Consider the following 14,132-nt stretch of genomic DNA (forward strand, 5'->3'; position numbering starts at 1 on the left):
GAGAAGACATTTTTTTTTCTTCAGTTATAAACTAGGGGGGAAATGAAGAAACATCCCAAAAAAATATGTCTTGATGAAATATTGAAGAGGATAGGAAGAATTTAATGACCAGATAAGTGAAACAGGTGATGCAGAAATCTAATTTGTAGCGATAGGTGACAGAATTGGTTTTGTTAGTGGAGAAAGAGCTATAGTTTTTAGTTCAGACTTCATCTACATGTGTCTGTATTTGTAGTTATTCAGAAGAGAAAGTATGCTGTCTGTAGGACTTTATCATTCATTATTCTGTTGTGGAAAGATGGTTTCCGTTAGTCTGTTTCTTTAGTAAATGTTTCATGCAAAATAGTTGTATAGATGTCTTGGATGAATAATAACCAGATCGATGCTGAACGTGAAAAGTACAAACTTTAATTAGCAAAAGGTAAGAGCGTTTTCACACAAGCAAACACACTTGTCTGTATTATGTGCTGAAAGCTTTTCAAATATGATTGTAAGGCAACACAAAAACAGAACTGAAGCCATTTGATCCTCACACATACTCCTCTTACAGTAACACTGAATTTCACTAGCGAACATAAATACGATTGCTTATCAGCATTTCACTTCAAAATGTATAGAAAAATATCTCATTTAAAACAAACTCACACTCGTCCATGTCTCGTCAATTCGACAGTGCTACATTAAACTCCTCCCGAAATGTGGTGGTGCAAAAACAAGCTGAACATTACATGACACCGGGTCACATTTGATTGCTTCTGCACTAAAGCAACAACGGGATAAAAACTGAATGATGCTAAACTGTTTCACATTAATAAATTACACAGGAGCTGCATGCATTATGGCTCAAAACCTCAGTAATGTTGAATCATGAAGTAAAATGCCCAGAACAGAAATAATTCTAACATTTTCCAGTAGGATTTATGCACATTTTAAAGGGGTTCATCACCTTTAAAAAATAGGACGGTTTCAGTGGACGGCATTTTCACAAAAATGTATTAGCTACAACGAAACAACTCCCTGCTCATAAAATCAAATGTTTTCAAGTTAAAGTTTGCTTTCTGTCACACAAGAATTAGGTTCCTCCTGAGCTTGTACATTTCACATGTCAAATAAGTCGCAGACAAGTAAGGGTTGAGCGAAAACAAAGCCTAATTTAAAGCACAATCGAGTGGTTGTTTTTTAAAGCACACATGAAAAGATGTCAGTTGAACATTGGACGGTTTCGTAAAACAAAAGCTATATCAGATTCAAATCACAAAAAAGACACACATATATATCTGTTTCAACACAAAAACATACACACAAAGAAAAACAGCGCTCTTTTAGTCGTGCAGCTCTCAACTGAACTGCTATTCTGAAAATTGAGTTTCTTTTTAAGAATCTGTACCAAGAAAATGAGGAAACTGAGATTCTGCACTCGCATCCCGCAGCATTTGTTACTGAGGGACAGAGGCACATTGAAAATGTATTAATGGCCTGTGGTGTTCTACTTTTCAACGAAAAAGAGACCGGACAGAAAGCTTTATCAGGACTTGTAGTCTGGAGAATAAAGACGAGACCTGGGGCTGCTGCTTGGGTCCATCCTCGGTATCGTGCGGTTAAAGGAATTCACTGCTGGAGAGTTTAAACCTGAAATAAGGCCAAATATAGCACGGAGTAAATAACGCATCAATTGCAGAATACAACGAAAATGTATAAGTGGAGTAAATCAGTTGCTAGCAGTCAAGGTCCCTTCAAATATGGCAGAATTTTTAAAATGAAATACCACTTGGTTTAAAGGAAATCACAAATGTACAGCCTAATTTGTATTGGTACCATGTCTAGATCTCTCCCTAACATGCGGCAGCAGCCAGATAACAGGCTATAAATTGGGATATCAAACACCGGTAGAGTCATTCACATTAAATTGAAGACTTGGGGACTGATACAATGCTTTTTCTTGGCTAGGTATTACATCCAAATGAGCTTCAATTTACAACGGGAGAGGTGGCGTTTCATCAAAAAAACGATTTTGACTGCCAGAAAAGTGTCCTGGATGATGTCAGACTACCTTTTCCCAGTAGAGATTTTACAGCAGTGGCGTCACCACTATGGAGGTTAAACAAACGTTTGTATTGCTGCTTCAACCCAAAGAGAGGTGTCATACATTTAGGTATAACCCTTTGAATGTTTGCTTTACTCATTATATGCTTGATAGATGTAGTGAGGAAGTGTCACAGTGATAGTGTCCTACCGGAAATAGGTGGTGTCCTCTGGATGAAAGCATGGTGATAAGCTGGTTCCCTCGGGCTGAACAGCGTGTGAAGGACTAAAGGGAATAAAAACACATTTTAAAAAACACATCATCCCAGTGTTTGAAGAGCTTAGTATCAGTACATCTATAGGGAATCACACCGTTTCCTCACAGCTTCAGGTGCTTCAAATTGTGGCCACCACTAATGAACACACACTTGTCATGTTGGGACAATACTTCGTGTTTGAATTCAACCCGATCCAATAGAGCTTGTACTGTTAGAGGCGTTGATTTTCAGGTGTGTACAAAAGGAATTACACTAAATATAAAAAGGTAATTGCAGAAATTGTTCTTATAATAAGAGGTAAACAACAATTAAAACATATATAAATCAATAATACTTGACTTTAAAGTTAAATGTCAACAGCTTTGTTCACTCAAGTCACATAAACCATTTCAGTTTAACAAGTAACGATAAAAATAAAAAAACAGTTTATTTGAAAGCAAATACCTTATTATCAAATATGCCAGGTATTCAAACAATATCATAGTATTACTGTGCCTCCAACTACCCCAGTTTTAAAAGAATAGCATTTCCCACAGTGATGAGGCGACCCACCGATGATGATGATGGCGGTACCGGCCAGCAGAGCGAACAGGGTGAAGAACATCATCTGGTAGGAGTTTATGAAGCTGTGCAGGGAGTGGCTCCCCTCGAAGTTCACAACTGGAGTAGCAGCTGCTGTGAGAGAGCGGAGGATGGAGATAACAGGCTGTCAAAACCTCCTCCAGAGCGCTGAGAACATGTGACACGCTAACAAGTCGTCGCTATGGCACTTAAGGATAATGACGTTTGTAACAGTGGCAGTGAAATCTGAATAAATATGCTGCGTGCCTATGTTTTAAAGATAATACAAATAATACTAAACAACAAACAAGTGTGCATGGGGAATATTTAAATGTTTCTATAATCATCTGCTCTAAGGTTAACTTCTTCTCTGTATAATATAAGTGCAACAGGCCGTGACTTGTACTCCAGCTGGGACTTTCCTAAGACTCCAAGAGCATGCCCTGTAGTCCTCAGTGAATGAGACTACTGTAAAATGAGAACATCATATAAAGCAATGCTGAACACACAAGACAACTAACAACCTAAGAAGTATTGTGGCGTAGAGTTAGAAATTAAAACTAAAGATGGTCCAGCAAGGCTGTATTGCTGGTGTTGTAAAATGCTAATAACTTATTGTAACATTAGCTTGTCAACAGTTATCTTTGGATGAGGCTACATGGATTGAATTGAAATAACTTTTCTATGAATATAGGTGACAGCCATGCTTCCGTTCCCGTGACCTTACACATGCAGTCTATTTAAAGCAACGTGAGATTGTGGCTTGAGGCAGTGTGTTGTCATTTGCACTGAAAGGCTATCAGACCTAGCTTGGCAGCGTTGTGATCAGCCACGTGAATCAGAGCGACTGGGATGACGATCGTGGGGCCGCAGGAGGGGCTGCTTATGGAGATGGAGGCAGAGATCGCTGCCTGAGGGTCCACGGCGCTGATGGTGTACTTCGAGAAGCTGGGGAAGCCCTGATGTACTTCAATGTCTCGGACAGCAATGTTGGGAGAGGAAGACACCACCTAAAAGTGTGCAGGCGTGTTACTTCTATACATACTTTGTTCTAAAAAGGGTCATACTATCCACCACATGGAGCAAATAACATTTATTACTCCTACAAAAAAATACATTTATGAGGCGATGGGCCCCTGTAATGCATCTACTAATACAGTAAGAATTGTTAACACTCCTGTATGTCACTTGTATTCTCTCTCCATCATTATTATTTTTGTTGTTTATTTACTATTATTTGTTAATTATTTTTCAAGCTAGCCTATCTTTATTAGATTTTTTTATTTTTTTTAGCCCTGGAGAGTCTGTCACTGGTTGTCTAATACTTGAAATCTATTCAGGATTGTATTGATACAGCTGGAAAAACTGAACATTTGAATGTGACTGAAAGATATATTGCACTGTATTATTGTCTGAAAAAAAAAAGTTCTATAAAATAAAAATTAAATAAATAAAAAGGGTCATACTACACATACAAAAGTAACTGGCACATTTTACAGCAGGTTCTACTGACCTCCATGTTGGACAGGGCAGCCGTGGGGCCGTAGACGGTGAGCTCCGCTGATGGGTGCAGGTTGGAGAGCAGCAGTTCGGTCTGGTCGACGTAGAGGCCGGGCTCGATGGGCAGCCGGGCGCTGACCCGCTCCCCAGAGGAGGCCCCGCCCTCCAGGCCGGCCCCCACCAGCAGGTCGGTCATGGACATGCTGAGCACACGGCTCTGCTGTTCCGTCATTGGCTGCAAGGTTATGGAACATGTATAGGAGCCTGGGGCAAAAATAAAAAGGAGAAAGCTGGTTCAGGCTTAAAAGTTCTACAGACTGCAGAAAATGAATATAGAGGCACACACACATTTGCTTTGTAAATAAATAGTGGAGTAAGAGAGCACAGAATGTCACCTTCCCCGTGTTTCTGGGACTGTGTTTTGGTATCCAGGCCAGGTGCTCATTGAATGCATTGACTCTAATGTTCAATGTACTGTAGTATATATATATATATATATATATATATCTATGTGTTTGTGTATGTGTGTGTGTGACTGACTAATCACTAATTGCCTGGTGGGTAATTCTGAAATGCAGTCCCAACCCATGGAATTGTCGCATTGTCACAAAACACCCTGCCTCTGGTTCCCATTTTGAAAACCACCCTTAAATCATATATATGCTTTGGATTCTGTATAGAGCTCCTCTAACTACCAATGTGTGCATGTGGGACAAGAGGAAAAACTATGCATGTCACAGTAGGTGGTCCCTAGTGTCAATGTGGTGTCAAAAAGGGGCAAGACACGTAACAAAGCAGTTTATATCCCCGCTCGGGTCTAATGTCTGAAACTGTCAAAGAGGGTCATTTCACATCACTTGCTCCCATTAGGACCTCAGTGGAATTCAGCTGAGTGAAAACAGCCTTGTACACACACACAGCGATCCCCAACAACTGCAGCGAAGTCCCACACACAATTAGAGCAGTGCTTTCAAGCAAAAGGGAGTCTTGTCAGTTCAATACATCACTTGGACACCTTTTATTACAGTCCCTGCTAAACCCATTCCATGGGAAATGCAGATATTGATTACGCCCCTGTAAATAGTGTCTTCCTGGCAGATCTTGCATCGTGTTCGCATTCAAAAAAAGGTATGCCTAGGTAAGATTTAGAATAAACGCATTTTTGGAAAAGTTTAACTTACAAAAAAGCAGGGTGAATGTCAAACAAATCTATCTCAGTATTGACAGTTGAGATGCTTGGAGGTCACTTTCAATAAAAAGCTTTAAAAATTGATCTAAATGTAAAAGGACAGACACCAAATTAAAGATAAAGGGTTGGATCCTCCAAAGACACCCGCATGTTCTGTGTCTGAATAAAATAAAAAATGATTACATTTTCTCAAAGGCTTTGTAACTGCTCACGGTTTCTGTATGAATATGAAAGGCTTTCTGCTGCTTTGACCATGGACGTGATTTGTGGTCAGAAAAGCCTTACCAATGCTGGAGTCGAAGCTGGTGTGTGTTTTGAAGACATCATTAGCAGAGAAGTCAATAACATCACTGCTGAAGCTCAGATGGCAGCTGACTGAGGTCTCTGGCTTCAGCTGAGAAATAGCTTCTGCCTGGGCCGGGGAACAGGTACCTGCATGGAGGAGAACACTGGCATTAGATAACTCATTATTCAAACCGTTATGTTTTCAGCAAGGCAGTTACAAATGAGAAAAGGGACTTTTGACAGTGCGAGAGTTCAATAAAAAGATGGACATCACTCAATTGTCTGTCAAACATGAAGCTATAGCCATAAGCAGAAACAGGCAGAACTAGCCTGTCTCTGTCCAAAGCTAACAAACCCTCCTTCAACCCCTCTGCATCCCTGAGCCAAATTAAATTGATTGATCTGTACAAAAAGTGTGAAACCTACAATTTGTGTTTTTTGTTAGGTTATGCGTCAGACCCTTGAAAATTACAGATCACCATTGCAAAATAGTCTACAATCATTAAAACAGCAATTTGTCAAATTGGCACTTTTTTTTCCTACGTATTAAACAAAAAAGTTGGAAAAAAGCCAGTAAAAAAGTAATGTAAGCTAACGGTCTGTAGCTTCATATTTACCAAGTAACTTAAGTGGTATCAATCGTCTCATCAATAGTCACAAGGCTAATTTATTGTATTTCCCAAAAAGCTTCTTTAAACACATTTTCCCCTGTGAGTGAGTTCAGTACCAATGAGGTTGTTTCCTCTCCCTCTGGTTGTGAGCAGGATCTTTGTTTCCTTGCCGACCCTGACAGGTGTAGCCTGCGCCACAGCAGCTGTCCTGGTGGATGCTTCTACTACTATCTACAGAAAATACAGAGAAAGAAAGCAGCCATTAAATCCTAAGACGATTCAGGAGAGTGCCTCGAATAACCACATTGCAATTTCCATCCAAAACAAATTGTTTACATCAATCACACCAGACAGTGAAACAAAACTAATTATAACACAGCTGAGTGTTTAATATAACATTACTGCTGCTTCTGTCAACGTCTCCTCTCACACTGATAAAAGACATCTTCACTTAGTACATTTGGCTTGTGACGCCTTTTTTGGTTTGAGATGAATTACCTTGCACCAATTCTCTTCTGCTAATAGGAAATATTCATACATTCAGATCACGATCAGACTGGATGGAGTATGGTTGGTGACACTCTGCGAGAGACAATTAATCCTTATCCCTCTCCACCATGTTTGAGAATCTCCACAGCGATAATGTCATGCACAGACATTAGACAGAAACAATGTGGTACTAAAAGGTGATGAGGGATATACTGCACATCTGTCGTACTTTCATTGTCTCCGTGAAGTATTGCTGAGTAGATACAGGATAATGCACTGGTGGAGCCGATGAAAAATATTTGTAGAACAGGGATGTCGAGATTAGCAATAGAGGAACCAGAGAGGTGTGCTGTTTGCATAATTAGAAATGATTGCTTGTAGCTCATTCATCACAGCCGTGACTAAAAAAGGGAAACAGTCAGTGAGTGAAGCACTGCGGCTCCTTACTGCCAATAGATAACATACCTCTCTGTAGGTTTTCAAAACACCAGGTATCTCGTAGTACACAGTGACGGTCCCAGAGTCTCTGGCTACTGCTGCGCCACTTTTAGGATCCACCTGAAGAACGCCATTGGCCGAGGAGCTCCATGTACCGTGACCACCTGCAGAGAAGGGAAGACAGTGTGTTCCATTTCCAAATCCATTTATCAACTACATAAAGATGGATCATTCAATTAAGTAGGCTGACATCTTTAGAGTGCCAGAACTCAATATTACATTTCCCAATGTTTGACCTTTGTTATTTTGGTTGAAAGCTGTTATTTTATGATTCTTTAAAAAGGTCCCATATTATACTGTTTTTCATCAATATATTATAGGTCTCAGATATATACAAAACATGTGTCTGAAGTGTTTTGCTGAAACACCAAACAGATCATTGCAGCATCCCATAATCCCCTCTGTTTCAGCCCTGTTCCAAAAGTGCTGATCCTCTGTCTGTTACTTTAGATAAAAAATAAGGAGCCAATCCCCACGCCACTCTGAGAGATATTTGGTTAAAAAGAACACAATGGTGCTCTAGGAGGTGATTCAGGTTATAAGGTGGGGGAGGGTGTTACCTTGGTTGGTGATTGGCTAATGCTTACACAAGCCAAAAAATCGTTATGACATCATAAAGTGGCCAAAAGTGTTTCTATAAATGGATCAGGACAAAAAGTGAGTGCATTTCTTTTCCTGAAACTTTCAGAATCTCACGGAGGGGACACATGTTTATGTATAAAAGACATGAAAAAGTGGATTTTGCATAATAGGTCCCCTTTAAACATTTGCTGCATAAAGGACATGTAGCGGTCTCACCTTCAGGGCTGGAGATCTGGGCGGTGAAGCAGACCACGTCCCCCACCACCAGCCTGTGGGCCTGTTCTGGGTGGATGGCGTGCTCCACAGGAAGTGGAACGAAGTCCGCCACACCCACGTTCTCACTGTCCCACACTGCAAGAAGAGTGAGGCCCACGTTGATGGTCCTCACTGTCAGAGTGTTGTTAGCGGGCCCGACCCCCACCTGCACCAGGTCATCTCTGCAGGGCGGAACAGAGGAGTTGGAATAATATACATCAACTTATTAATGTATCCTTTAATACGACTCAAAAACTGAAGTTCTTTATTAGATGATAGGATTTTTTTTGTATGTCCAGGAAGACCTCATCTAAATCTGATTCCTCGCATCTCACTGCAACACCTGATGGCCTGTCATTGGTCCCCTTCAACACTCGATTCATGCCCTTTAATTATTTGACTAATTACCCTAATTAGTCTCCCGCCCAATGGACATTACAATAAACCTTATTAAAATAATTGAAATTAGGCCAATACTATTTGACATTTGGCTACTGAAAAAAAATCAAGAAATACATGACTTAGCTTGCTTGGTTTATATTTTGCAATAGTTCTAAGTGCTTTTATTTAAAAAACATTCCCCACGTCTTGCTTTTTGCCTCTATCTCCAAAGAATCTCAGATAACCTCAGATACCAGTACAAATCCAATTGGCTACCCGGGGACTCAGAAGGATCCAATCACAGAGCAGACCTTTTAGTCCTTAGGCTACCGGCCATTTTACCACACATTTTTTATACTTTCCCCCCTAATATTATCTGTCAGCATCTGGAGAACAAGGTAATAGAATCAATTTATAGCGTGAGGGAACCCCCTCATCAGGAGGGCAGTAATGCGTCTTCCTGCCAAACACTCCTCCCATTCATTTGCTTCACTCACTCGGGTGGAAACAACTCCATCTAAAATGAGGTTGGGAAGGAACAGCCCGGGAAATTAATTCTGTGAACTCCTAGCGTAGCCTGCCATGACCTCTGCTAGTACTCTACAGATATTAATACACACAGTCTGAAACAACAGTATTAAACACTGGTTAAATATAGAACATATTGTTAGTGTTAGGGATATATATTGCATGGATTAATCTCTAAATGAATTTTGGATTAAAATCAAACTTCATTTATATAGCACTTTTCATACACAAATGTAACTCAAAGTGCTTCACAAACACAAAAAGTAACACATAGCTTTAAGATTTAAAAGAACACTTAATACAAACGCAGGGCTGAATAAAATAGGTAATAAAATAAATAAATGTCACATACATTCAAATGATAAATGTTGCATCAAGGCTCCATGTTTCCAAATGTTAAACTTGTACAAATCTGGAGATATTGATAAAAACATTCCAAATAATATATAATTCTCAGCTGGTAGAGGGTGAGTAGTGAGTGGGTTGACATGACATGTCAGGCATCATTTGAAATAGGGGGAGACATTTGGTCAGGCAAGGCTGTGTGAGAGGGTGAAGGAGCGGACAACTCGGAGAGGGAGAGAGAGAGAGAGAGAGAGAGGACCAAGAACCTCCCTCTCTCTGCTTCTCTCTCTGCCTCTCTCTCTGCCTCTCTCTCTCTATAAATCTATATTTAGCCCAGAACAGCAGGACAATGGGGTTTTTACTTCTAGGCCCGAGGCAAATTGCAATGTCCTCCTTAATCTTCATTTTGCTTGCATTCTACTCATTGAGGTTTGACATCCTCTAAGGTCAGAGGGTGTCGTTTTCTCATACTGATATTCTGCACAAACTGTGCTGTTGTATTTACTGTATAGTGTCCTTACTGTAAGGTAATTATTATATGTACAGCACTTTGGCTCGACCAAAAATCGTTTTAAAAATGTGCTATATAAATAAAACTTGATTTGATTTGAGTCACACTGTTTAAAAAGGCATACATTATTTATGTAAATGACAGCCACATAGTGAAAAGTGTTAAAGGATCTATAGATTGTTCGCTGTTTACCTGTTAGTGGAGAACGTGAGGTGGGAGTTGGAGCTGTGAAGGACTTCTCCAGTGCCGGCATGAAAGTGGACAGTGAAGGTGAGCACTATGCCCAGGGGGAAGGCTTTCAGGCTCTCTCTGGTGTTTGTGTCCAGCACTGGGCTGGTACTGAAGCGCACATAGGACACAGGCACCACCTGAGAAATGAAGGGAAGAACCGGTGTCACACTCAGTAACTGCAGGGACAATGTCAACTGTCATTTTCATGGTCAGTGCTACTGTTAACAAACACAGTGAGTGGCCTTACCCCACTGAGAATAGAGCCTGTAGCAGGTGTAGCTAAACAGGGAGCTAATTGATCAGAATGACAGATCGTTTATGAAAATCTATGCCATCACCAAAGTAATATAAATTCTTCCACAGGAATCTTTATTTATTTTTAAAACCTAAATTTGGCAGCAATATGTACACCGAAATAATCCTTTCTTTTAAACCATGTCAGCCACACTTTTAAGTATGAAGGACGGATTCCATAAATACAATTCTCCAAGCATCTGCCATTTGGGAGGCACGATTAGGTTTTCTGTTGATTTAGCTTTGCTGCGGCACATTGTCATATTTTCTAAATCACAAACTGATGCTGAATTGGAACCACATTTATCAAACGGTGTATTTTGGACCTTTAACCACCTCGCAGCAGACAGTTTATATAATAACTACACGCAAGAGGTAATGGAAATGAAATTGTATGTTAATGCCCATAACATGCACCCTTCAAAGCCAACAATTGTGTCATGCAGTGGCTCTCAAACTGACCTTCAAAGCAAGGATGAGAGTTTGATTGATGCCAAAGGTCTCCTGGGAGGTGATCAGCAGAGAGGAGATGCCAGTCAGAGAGCCAGAGGAGAGGAAGCCCTTATCGTCCACTTGAGCGATAACAGCCTGGTCAGGGCTATCCAGAGTCCGATACGAGAGCGCACCCACACCATCCCTATTAGACAGAGAAACAGTCACATTCTATTCCATCAAGTTATGTTATGTGCGTCTTTTTGCAATGTAAGTGTCTGTTCACATGCAACAAGAGACAAAAGGCACTCACCTGTTAGTTTGTAGTTTGAGGGCTGAGTTCGGAGCCATCAGTAGCTCTCCAGTCTCTACTTCAGGATTGAGCATGTGTAGCTTGTCATAGACCTTGATCAAAGCAAAACGTAGAAAGTCCAATTATTAAAAAGGGCTTTGATCGCTCTTTGATGTTTCGGGACAAGAAACATGTCATAGTTTAATGCAGTCTGAAGCTGCATCAGCCTCAGATATAAACTCCAAAGCTCAGCATCTTCCTTTAACGCCAGCATCTCCACCATGAAGGAACAGCAGGGGGATATGATCACGATAAGTAGTCCATAAAAAGGGGCTTTTAAAACGTTTATCTTTACAATATGTATAATACGGATGCTAATGACACAGATACAAATATCTAAAGCAGTGGTTTATTGAGTGCTGTACCTGGATCTGGATCTCATCTGTGAGTTCATGTAGACTTCCTAATAGCTGCAGAGCTTCCGGGTCAGTAACTCTGAGCACCACCTTAAGCCCTGTCCGCCCTCTCGTTCTTCCCGTCACCATCATACCAAAGTTGTGCGCCGGCTGGGGCTCCACGTTAGCCTGAAGGAGAGAGACAGCTTGTAACAATGGCAAAAATAGCAGCAGCAAATCAAATCAAAAAGGCAACAACGATGAGGAAGCAGGGACAGGCTGACAAGACAGCAGATGCTGTTTTTGATTTGAATCATAATGCAATGCAGGGGACAGCACATCTTAAAGATTCATCCGATAAAAGGATTGAGAGGACTAGGAGCCTGAAATAGGAATGACTCGGTATTCATTACCAAATGAAACGTCAACAATCCTGAGGGCAGGGTACCTCATTGTGTCTTGGCTGGACATCCAGAATGTCTCTCTTGGTGGTGGACCATGTGAAGGTGAGGCCAGGTATGGCATTGGCAAAGGAGAAGGGTGTTTGACTATTGGTCAGACCCATCACATAAACAGGCATCTACAAAAGGAAAGGAGATGAGTTAAGTACAATATTGCGCATTAAAAGTACTCAATATTTGGTATTGTTGCCGCAAACTATAAGCAGTTACTCTTTGATTTGTGGTCATTGTAGTTCTTCTTGAAAATACCTGTGTTTTCGTCTTCATTCTTGTTATAGGTGCTCTGATTCTAATGGCTGTCAATTGCACAACTTCCACTTCTACTTGATCCTGTGGACACAAGAGATGATGTTTTTTTTCATTGTTAAATGTAGGTGAAAGATAAACTAGTCCACATGATGTTTATATATTGATATACCTGAGACACAACCACAAGTTTCCCAGTCTCAGCATCCACAGCTTGGACCAGTCCAGTCACGGTGACATTACCGATGGCAACACCCCTCACATGGCCCATGCCGTTAACAGAAGCTTTGTCCTCATTGGAAATAGAGAACAGGATATTGGACTGAGGCTGAGGGCCCCCCTCTGATGTGATCTATACATGAGAGCAGGATTGCAAAGAGGATTAAGAGTTTGGATTAAAAAATAAATACAAATACAAATAAATGAGCATCACTCTTGCATGATTAAACTTGACAACACTCACTGATGCTTTAGTCAATAACGTTCATCAAAGCAAGGTCTGATAGTAATTTGTTGACGGGCATTATCCTTTGTGAAATAAACAACACTAGAAAAATGGATATCCAACACAAATAATGTGCAAGGCATGTTTATTATTGAATTGTGTGTTTAGCAAATAGGAGGCCTCTTGGATAGATGGTTATAGCTTTCTTATTAAAGCATGAGCGGAGGCAAAATGAAAGGCGATCCGGATGTTTAAAGCAAGAGCAATTAGTCTAACTTCATTTTCCAGGAGAGCTCTGGCAGAGGGCTTTTTTGGAATATAAACTGTGGACCAGATGAACTCTTCTGGCAAGACAAACTGAGGCCAGCTGTCTCCAGACACAGCTAAAGAATCAATTTTGTACATACCTGCATCATTGCTCCAATTAACAGCGTCATTTTCCTTGGAATGAGTTTGAACGGTGGAAACACCTAGATGTTAAAAAGAGAAACACAAGTCACAACATGTGGAAGACATATGCCCGAGTTAACAATTTAGAAATCCACACAACATTATACCTCAATTTGCTGAGGTGCAGATGCAATTCTCCTCCCATTTTTGTCCACAACAACAGCTGACAGAGTGGTCTGACCAATAGAGGCGCCTTTCACCACGAACACAGCTGTATCCACCTCTGTGGCCTGCGCTAATGGTCTGGAAAAAAAAAGACATTTCAACATTTACATGAACTTGCCTTTAAAAGTTCCTTCATCCTAATCAACAAGTTTCACATTACTCACTTCAGAGAGACGATTGCAGAAGCTGCCGTGAGTTTAAGATTCATGAAATGGAAAAAGCTGACTGGGAAAGGCTTCTTATTATCATCCAAGACTCTGACATACGCTCTCACAGACTTGCCAATCTCCACCTGTAATAGAGAAGACACGAACCATAAGGGAAATAATCATTTTGGTTCACAGGCAGGGCAAACTTAACGGTGCTAATTCAAGACAGGCCAATTTTTTATTAAAATTGCAAAGGGAAGTGCTAGAAGAAGAAGTCCATATTTAGTGCGTTTACGTCATTGAGACATTCCGGGAACGCATGTTACTGATTATACGAATAATAATAATAATCTAGTCAAGCTGTGGCTGCACCATCTAATATGAGGGATTACGGGGTGCTAAACTCACCTTGTCAACCACTCTCACATAAACCTCTAGGATGTCAGAAACGTGCACTGTAGCCTGGGCAGGCGCTGGAAAGGCCAGACAAAGGTCATGAACCATCACCTTCACCTCCCCCGGGTGGATGGGAGAGAC

At 40.8% G+C, this 14,132-nt stretch overlaps 1 protein-coding gene across 2 annotated transcripts in view; it reads right to left on the reverse strand.

The window, feature by feature from the left end:
• Nucleotides 1-386: 386 nt before the first annotated feature.
• nup210 (nucleoporin 210) overlaps nucleotides 387-14,132 on the reverse strand; it is a 33,538-nt gene continuing 19,792 nt past the window's right edge. Inside the window, exons 21-40 of one of the 2 annotated variants that reach the window (XM_079678836.1) lie at nucleotides 14,004-14,132; nucleotides 13,611-13,738; nucleotides 13,389-13,524; nucleotides 13,239-13,301; nucleotides 12,559-12,738; nucleotides 12,390-12,470; nucleotides 12,128-12,259; nucleotides 11,710-11,868; nucleotides 11,306-11,397; nucleotides 11,023-11,197; nucleotides 10,228-10,403; nucleotides 8,232-8,452; nucleotides 7,401-7,537; nucleotides 6,563-6,677; nucleotides 5,836-5,982; nucleotides 4,375-4,625; nucleotides 3,667-3,871; nucleotides 2,853-2,972; nucleotides 2,234-2,308; nucleotides 387-1,629 (exon numbers count right to left, since the gene is read on the reverse strand). In XM_079678836.1, coding sequence (XP_079534962.1) covers nucleotides 1,526-1,629; nucleotides 2,234-2,308; nucleotides 2,853-2,972; nucleotides 3,667-3,871; nucleotides 4,375-4,625; nucleotides 5,836-5,982; nucleotides 6,563-6,677; nucleotides 7,401-7,537; nucleotides 8,232-8,452; nucleotides 10,228-10,403; nucleotides 11,023-11,197; nucleotides 11,306-11,397; nucleotides 11,710-11,868; nucleotides 12,128-12,259; nucleotides 12,390-12,470; nucleotides 12,559-12,738; nucleotides 13,239-13,301; nucleotides 13,389-13,524; nucleotides 13,611-13,738; nucleotides 14,004-14,132 — 2,826 coding nt within the window. In that variant the 3' untranslated portion in view covers nucleotides 387-1,525. Of the gene's footprint in view, nucleotides 1,630-2,233; nucleotides 2,309-2,852; nucleotides 2,976-3,666; nucleotides 3,872-4,374; nucleotides 4,626-5,835; nucleotides 5,983-6,562; nucleotides 6,678-7,400; nucleotides 7,538-8,231; nucleotides 8,453-10,227; nucleotides 10,404-11,022; nucleotides 11,198-11,305; nucleotides 11,398-11,709; nucleotides 11,869-12,127; nucleotides 12,260-12,389; nucleotides 12,471-12,558; nucleotides 12,739-13,238; nucleotides 13,302-13,388; nucleotides 13,525-13,610; nucleotides 13,739-14,003 lie in introns of both variants that reach the window. The other variant, XM_079678835.1, reaches the window with a different exon arrangement.

Source organism: Notothenia rossii (genome assembly GCF_949606895.1).
Source record: "Notothenia rossii genome assembly, chromosome: 4".
NCBI lineage: Eukaryota > Metazoa > Chordata > Actinopteri > Perciformes > Nototheniidae > Notothenia > Notothenia rossii.